General features: G+C 35.7%; 2 protein-coding genes across 2 annotated transcripts; both read right to left on the reverse strand.

Moving 5' to 3' along the window:
• Nucleotides 1-1,467: 1,467 nt before the first annotated feature.
• LOC113016981 (granzyme G-like) lies at nucleotides 1,468-3,204 on the reverse strand. The gene is made up of 5 exons (XM_026160227.2): nucleotides 3,069-3,204; nucleotides 2,806-2,965; nucleotides 2,488-2,620; nucleotides 2,112-2,339; nucleotides 1,468-2,016 (listed from the first exon to the last, which is right to left on the reverse strand). Exons 1-5 carry the CDS (start codon nucleotides 3,121-3,123, stop codon nucleotides 1,849-1,851), a joined length of 744 nt encoding a protein of 247 aa, XP_026016012.2. The 5' UTR covers nucleotides 3,124-3,204; the 3' UTR covers nucleotides 1,468-1,848.
• A 2,238-nt stretch (nucleotides 3,205-5,442) lies between these two features.
• Nucleotides 5,443-7,771, reverse strand: LOC145424276 (granzyme B-like). The gene is made up of 5 exons (XM_080297454.1): nucleotides 7,072-7,771; nucleotides 6,789-6,948; nucleotides 6,390-6,522; nucleotides 5,977-6,204; nucleotides 5,443-5,886 (listed from the first exon to the last, which is right to left on the reverse strand). Exons 1-5 carry the CDS (start codon nucleotides 7,244-7,246, stop codon nucleotides 5,719-5,721), a joined length of 864 nt encoding a protein of 287 aa, XP_080153580.1. The 5' UTR covers nucleotides 7,247-7,771; the 3' UTR covers nucleotides 5,443-5,718.
• Between the last annotated feature and the right edge of the window lie 461 nt (nucleotides 7,772-8,232).

Genomic DNA, 8,232 nt, shown 5'->3' on the forward strand with positions numbered 1-8,232 from the left:
TATTTATAGATTTATTTTGGGCCACCTTTGCTTTAGTACCTTCTTCTTCGTACTATATGCTTAAGGTGTTTCACATTTATTTTGGTGCACCAGTGTAGGATTTTAGCTGTAGCTTGTTTGTTTATATTTTCTGCATCTCAGTATTGCTTGGCTACATGCAAAGATGTGTTAAATAGGATCTTTAGATTAATGTCAGAGACAATTTCCTCTGCTTCAGTTGTAAAAAACAAAAACAAAAACAGAATGTAGTTTCTGATAACCTATCACTTAAAAAAAATTCTTATGGTCTGTTTAAACAAACAAAGAGAACCAACAATCAGCCTAAACCCCTAACTATAAAACCACTGCTGGGTGAAATGAACTACACTGATTATCCTTTTGTTAATTAATGTTCTGCTCAGTTTCTGTCTTTGGAAACTTTGAGGTGTACCACCCTCTTAAACATTGTTAGAGACTGCTAAAATAAAAATACTCCCAAGCCTTGAAGTCGACTGATTCGCTTTAAGAGTAACTATTTCTTTTAATAAAGTCTCTCTCGTTAACACCTTGGATCTAACAAAGGATTCCACTAACTGTGGGATTCTCACAACATTTTGGGTTCTTCCTGCGTGAATGCTCCCTCCCAACTTCTTGAATAAAGTGTGAAGCAGACATGCTAAAAACCCAGTGGCACCAAAGCAACAATGTGACCAATACATAAATAAAATAAATTCCAATACAGAGTCAATTGTAAAGAGACTTCCACATTTGTTTTGTGATGGGGATAGAATTAATGTCTGTGAAGGTTCTCAGTCATCCAGGTCATTGTAGTCCAAGGAGCTTGGAAAGAAAAGCGTCTGGACTTCTTTAAGTTGCTTGAAGACATTTCACCTCTCATCGGAGAAGCTTCTTCAGTTCTAGGGTCAAATGGTGGAGAGTCCCAGAGTTAAACCCCGTGGGAGTAACCCCCTGAGAGGGACAATGGACCCCCTAGGGCAGCGGTCCCCTCGGACCGGTACCAGTCCGTGAGTCGTTTGGTACCAGGTCGCGAGAGTTGAGGCTCAGGTGTGAAATATATGGTTTTCAGGGTTTTTATCTGTTTTCAGCGTTATTTTGTTATCGTTTTTATCGTTAACTCTGTTTTCCTGGGTCTTTTCACGTGTGTTATGAATAAATCTTCTTTTTTTCGGTACCGGTACTAGTTTTATTTTGTTGTATTTATCCGCGACACCTTAAAGGCCGGTCCGTGAAAATATTGTCGGGCATAAACCGGTCCGTGGCGCAAAAAAGGTTGGGGACCGCTGCCCTAGGGGGTCTTTTCTTTCCAAGATAGAATTAATGAAATTCTACTGGTTTCAGGTCTTCCAAAACTGAATAAGTTTGAAGCTTGCAAGTAGAAAGACAGTTGCAACTCTGAATTCAAGATAAGGGCACTATTTTTCACAGGGAGGAAATGCTGTCTTTTTATTTGAAAGAACTGCACACATATAACGAGAGACAGTCAGAATTTATTATTTGAAAAAATATGGCACATATAACAAATTTAAATGTAATCAAATACACTATCAAATGTCAATTGAAATTACACCTTATGCACTGCTACAGTATAATTTTAGATTTAGGGTTATATTTAATCTGTGTGGAATGAACGAGTTGTTGCAAATACAAATTTAGAAATTCCTTTTAGAACCTTATAAAAAACCTTGACACTCTCATTTCTTCTGACAAAGCTTTTGCTGTGGAGACATCAAAGTTAGATCTGTACAAAGCCTGCAAGCCCAAACTTAGCATTAGCATTGCAGTGATCAATTTTCAAACACAAACAGCAAAAGCAAAAGATGAAATTTAAACAACCTGCCTTCATAAGCATTACACCTTTATCATGGCATTTCCAATGGTTGAAAATATCCAGTTTCTAGAGTCAGGAATCTTCGAGTATCTATAGATATCTGAGCCACCTGAGTGTGGTCTGACTGCACTGGAGACCACCCCAAATGCCTTTCCATCTTCACACACCAATGGACCACCAGAGTCTCCCTGAAAGTATATACACACCCGATGCTTAAAGTGAATAGTGAAGTTATTACCATAAAGTTTGATTGTCCACATGATATTTAAAGAAATGTATGTACCTCAGCTGGACCTGTGTCTCCCTGAGAGCAGTAGAAGTTTTCCATAGTACATTCTTTATTGTCAATCAGTGTAACACTGATTTCCATGAGTGTGGGAGACATATATTTAGCATTTTTGTCTGTTCGCCCCCAGCCAGAGAGTATACAAGATTTTGGCAAAGTACCATTATCACGACTTGCCAGGGGAATAGGTTTCACATTTTCGTTGAAGTTTGCCTTGGTGCTCAACTTAAGGAAAAAAACAGATATCAAAATGTGATTTTTTTTTACAGCATTTTGTAATACAAATGAATGAAGTAAATTAAAAAAAGATATTGTAATAAAAGAAAAATGCAAATGGAAAACAAATATATTTTCTGTGTGATGACATTCTTACCTTTAGAAGCATTACATCATTCACAAAGGAAATTGGGTTGAACTGTTCATGTGGAAATGTTTCTTCCACAGATATGCGTTGTGTTTCTTTACTTGAACGAACATTGTGAAGTCCGACTACGACTATGTAAGACCTGAAATGGTAAAAAACAATTGAATAGCCACAATTGCTGATATCGTGGTACATATAGATACCATTTATTTACAAATTTACAAATGTTTTTGCGTGAGCCTTAATTTTATTATGGATAAGAATTTATGTCAGGGTCTCCATGAACTAGTTTTTGGCCTCATAATTAAATACATTTATGAAACTCACTTGGCGTGACAGTGGGCAGCAGTCATCACAAAATCCTCATTCAGGAGGAAGCCACCGCAGTACTTTTTTTGACCATCTGACATGTTCCTCTCCAAAAGCACCATGTATGGCCTGCTATGTGGCACAGCCTCATGGCCTCCAGTGATCTTCCCCAAGTAAACTGGGAGACAAAAAGAAAAATACTCAGTTAAATAGATCCATCATCATGCATTGTCTGTCAAATGCTATAAAATGCAAGCCACACAAAAAAAAACCCCACCTACCTTGTTCTTCAAGAGTCAGCACAAGCACGAGTAAGGCCAGGAAGTGGACAGACATGGTGAGGTCACAATTCTACTGAGTTTCTAAAGAGCAGTGGCATCAGTCACAGTCAGTTTCTGTCTTTAAATGCTTCTTCATATCAGTTAGAGCAGGAAGTTGTTGTTGGGTTTTTTTTTTGAGTAGTTTGCACAGGCAAATGATTTAGCTTTAAACCAGAAATGTTCAAAACCTCCAGAAAGCTGTATTTTCAGAAGTCAACAAATGAATTTTTATACAAAGTGTAATTTTATAGCTAAGTAGTGTATTTGTCATATTCTATGTAAACATGTGTTTTGCATAGTTAGTTTATAAAGTGTTTGTATCTTTACAGCAGGAAACTATGACTGTGGTAAAAATGTGTGGCCACAGATATAAAACACAGAGAGACGAGATTCTTAAGTAGTAATTTCTTACTATATTTTACAGATTTTGCAAAAGTCATGACTTTTAATCAGTAAGTTATTCCTCCACCTGTTCACTTTTTATGCAAAAAAAGAAATTCTCATATCAGTAAAGAGAGGTCATTTGGAAAAACTGGACTGAATATTATTTATTGAGATGATCGTCAGCAGGGTTGCAAATGTGTGTAGTATTCTGATGTCCTCTTTGGATTACCTTCTTACATTTTCATCTTTTGCACTAGGAGTTGAAAGTGGAGAGGACAACACGGGTGCTGCACCACGAGCTGGGGATTAAAGTTTGAGGTTTTCACGTCATCACCACGGGAAGCCACTGTGTGAAGATTGTGGACTAAACTGTTGCAACTTCCATTCACTTTAGATAACTTCACTATTTCATCTAAAAAGTAGACCTGCATTTGAGTTCGACAGCTAGGCAGCTAATATGCATATTCAATACCACCTTTATTTATAAAGCACTTTAAAATAAACCAGGGTTCACAAAGTGCTGTACGTATAAAAATAGAATAAACAGAAAATAAAATCAAACGTGGTAAAAAAAAAAAATTGAAAATAGAAAAATAGAGTCAACTTCTCAAAATGTGCCAAAGGCTTTACTAAATAAATATGTTTTAAGAAGAGTCTTAAACTCAGAAAGAGAAGAAGTCTGCCTAATCTGTAAGGGCAGATCATTCCACAACTTTGAAGCAGCTACAGGGAAAGCACGGTCACCTCTAAATTTATGCTTGGTTTTTGGCAACTTAAGGAGATGCTTGGTGGCAGATCTAAGGGAGCAGGTAAACATGGCTGTACTAGCTAAGAAAATACAAGCACTTTGGTGATACTGCCATGGAAAACCTCCCTTTTAACAGGATGAAACCTGTGGCAGAACCAGGCTCAGGGAGGGCCCGACCGTTTGGGGGTGATGAGAGGATGACAAGACAAAGACACACTATTGAAGAGAGCCAGAGATTAACTAATAATTAGATGCAAAGAGGTGTGTACACACAGTGAGTGAAAAAACAATGTTGAGTGAAGAAGAAACACTCAGTGCATCACGGGTCACATCCCAAGCAGCCTAATGTGTGCAAATACATTTAAAAAAAATAAACGATGTCTATGCAACTTTTGAATTTAGGATATGAACTAGTTAAATGGTTATCATAATTTATTCTATACCAAAACTAAAACTCAAAATACAGTGTGATACAGATAATACGATATGGTTTTGATATTTTTAATACAAATGCCTTTTGTTATGTGTTCCATACCATATTAGGCCTGATTTAAGCCTTATATTTAAGCATTATATCAGTCCTAAAATATGTGCAGTTTGGATCATTACTGTTACAGGTGATGTATAACTGCTGACCAACAAAAGGGTTATTCTGTCCTAACATTAGCAATTTAATAATTTAGACAACTTTTGTCTTGTTGGTTTATAATATTTTAATAAATTTCCTATACGGTTGTCTGTGTGAATAAAAAAAAACAAAAAAAAATCATGTTCAGTGTTGCATTTCCTTACTTACAAAGTATTCAAAGACACTTCAGTTCTACTACACAAAAAATAAATCTAATGGAATTATTTTAATTTACTTTAACGAGCTCTGGAGTGGTAATAAATTACTTTATTTGATAACTGAATGTATTTAATGACAAAATGATGTTAGTTTTTATTGGAAATGGCACCATATGCTCTCAGTGTCACTTGTCCACTTTGTCAGTTACTTATAAAATAACGTTATTGGTCTTGCATAGTCAATTAGTTTTAAAACCCATAAATGAAAAGGCCTTTATAACTCTGAATTTAAGAAATGAGCGGTGAGACTGTAATGTAATAGTACCTGTTTTACACAAGGAGGCAGTGTTGTCATTTTATTTGAATTAATTAAATTAAAAAAAAAAAAAAAAAAAAAGATTACACCACACACACATGCCGAGAGAATGCCAGAATTTAATGTTTAATGGTATTTGAAAAAAAATTTAGATTTCAAGTCATGATTAATCTGTGTGCAAATATAACTTTTTGGAAATGCAAATGTAACTTTTTTTCCCCTTTTTTTTCCTGCAGTTATATTAAAATAAACTCTATTCTATCTAAATCCCTGCAAAGCCAACAAAACCATACTCACATTAGCATTGCAATGATCAGTTTTTGATCACAAACAGTGAAACCAAATTTTGTGGTTTAAACAACCTGCTTTCATAAGCATTACACCTTTATCATGGCATTTCCAATGGTTGAAAATATCCACTTTCTAGAGTCAGGAATCTTCGAGTATCTATAGATATCTGAGCCACCTGAGTGTGGTGTGACTGCGCTGGAGACCACCCCAAATGCCTTTCCATCTTCACACACCAATGGACCACCAGAGTCTCCCTGAAAGTATATACACACCCGATGCTTAAAGTGAATAGTGAAGTTATTACCATAGAGTTTGATTGTCCATAATTAAAGAAATGTATGTACCTCAGCTGGACCTGTGTCTCCCTGAGAGCAGTAGAAGTTTTCTATAGCACATTCTTTATTGTCAATCAGTGTAACACTGATTTCCATGAGCTTGGGAGACATATATTTACCATTTTTGTCTGTTCGCCCCCAGCCAGAGAGTATACAAGATTTTGGCAAAATACCATTATCACGGCCTGCCAGAGGAATAGGTTTCACATTCTCATTGAAGTTTGCCTTGGTGCTCAACTTTAAAAAAGAGAAAGATATATACATGAAAATTAAAATATGGGATTTTTGTTGTTTTCTTTCAGTGCAGATTTACTAAAACAAAATTTTCAATATAATTACACAATGTGGTAAATATGTGTTTTCATAAACAAACAATGCTAATAGTAAATAAATATGAATTTTCTGTGTGATGATATTCTTACCTTCAAAAGCATTACATCATTCACAAGGGAAGTTGCATTGAAGTGTTTATGTGGAAATGCTTGTTCTACAGATATGCGTTGTATTTCACTGTTTGAATTCACATTGTGAGCTCCTAGTAAGACTGTGTAAGACCTGAAATAAAAAAAATATATATATGTGAAAATATAATTTATGAATGAAATGATGACTGTTTCTGTCAGGGTATTATATTCAGAAAACAAACATTACTAATCACTGTTGTTGACATTATCATATCATTATCACGCATCGATATTACTTATTAAGGTGTTTTGAAATTTTAATGCGTCTTCTTAGCTTTATTATGGATAAAAATTCTGTCAGGGACGCAGACTTTGGTGTCATCTCAGTTGATAGGTAAGTACATGTCTTGAACTCACTTAGCGTGACAGTGGGCAGCAGTCATCACAAAATCCTCATTCAGAAGGAAGCCACCGCAGTGCTTTTTTTGACCATCTGACATGTTTATCTCCAAAAGCACCATGTATGGCCTGCTATGTGGCACAGCCTCATGTCCTCCAATGATCTTCCCCGAGTAAACTGGGAGACAAAAAGAAGAAATACCCAGATAAATAGATTCATCGTCATGCATTGTCTGTAAAATGCAAGCCCTCATGTCTGTAATAGTCCACATAAAAAAAATAAATTATAAACAACACATACCTTGATCATCAAGAGTCATCACAAGGATGAGTATAGCCAGTATACAGTGGACAGACATGGTGAGGTGACAGTTCAGCTTAGTTACTGAAGAGCAGTGGCACAGATCATTCATAGTTTCTGTCTTTAAATACTTCCTTGTATCAGTGAGAGGAGGACGTATCTGAGTAATTTGCATATGCAAATAATGTGGGTTTGAACCATGCCGTTTAACATCTCAAGAACCTGAGAAAAGTTGCATTTTCATAAAAGAACAGATGAGTTTTTGTACAATGTGTAATTCAATAATTAATGTAGATGTATTGTGTCATATTGATGTATGTCTTTATTTTGTAGCTTTTTCAAGTCAAGACTATTATTAACTTTCTGTTACAAATAATTTCACCCGAGTTCTCATTTCCATAAACATGAATTCAAGAAAATCACCTCATAAGTACATATGTGACCACAGGTTAACTTGTAATTGAGTTAAATGGAGCTTGTATATGAATAACATCAGTGGTAATAATTTAGCCACGGATGCCTCTGTGGTAATACCCAAAGCAGTGAAGATCTCTATTCACATTTTATATTCAATGCCATGCCTATCTCAGAGGAGCCTCAGTTTCGGTCGCGCAACCTCAAAAGTGACATTATTCTGATGTTATCATGTCATAAGAAAGTGGATAAAAATAGGATTTGTTTGAAAGCGTGGTCCGTGGAACTTGAACTGAAATGTGACCCTTGAGCTACCAGAAGAAGGAACAAGTCAGTAGCATAGCATGCAAGAGGAAAGGAGATCAGCTAGCAGACGTAAGCCAGCACAGTGAAGAAAGATTTTTTTGTATGCCACAATTTGTAAGATAAATGTATGTGTTATATATGTAAAATGCAATTTGTGTGTCTATTTATAACATGTGGGTTTAACAGATACAGAAAATGCACTCAGTGCTTCAAGTAAAGGATTCAGTATCAAGCATCAGAATAAACTTCAGCAACAAACAGATTAAAGATTAGAAAAGATTAAAACAGCAATAATTATAACTACTTTCTTTTTCACAGTGTAGTCAAGCCTAAAAGTATGCAGCTTACTGACCACATTGTGTCTGTTACATCACTTCCTCAGTCTAGACTCAAGTATGTCTGTCTTATATCTTGGCCATAAATGTTATTGTCATTGTTTTG

The sequence above is a fragment of the Astatotilapia calliptera genome, chromosome 23 (genome assembly GCF_964374335.1).
Source record: "Astatotilapia calliptera chromosome 23, fAstCal68.1, whole genome shotgun sequence".
Classification (NCBI taxonomy): domain Eukaryota; kingdom Metazoa; phylum Chordata; class Actinopteri; order Cichliformes; family Cichlidae; genus Astatotilapia; species Astatotilapia calliptera.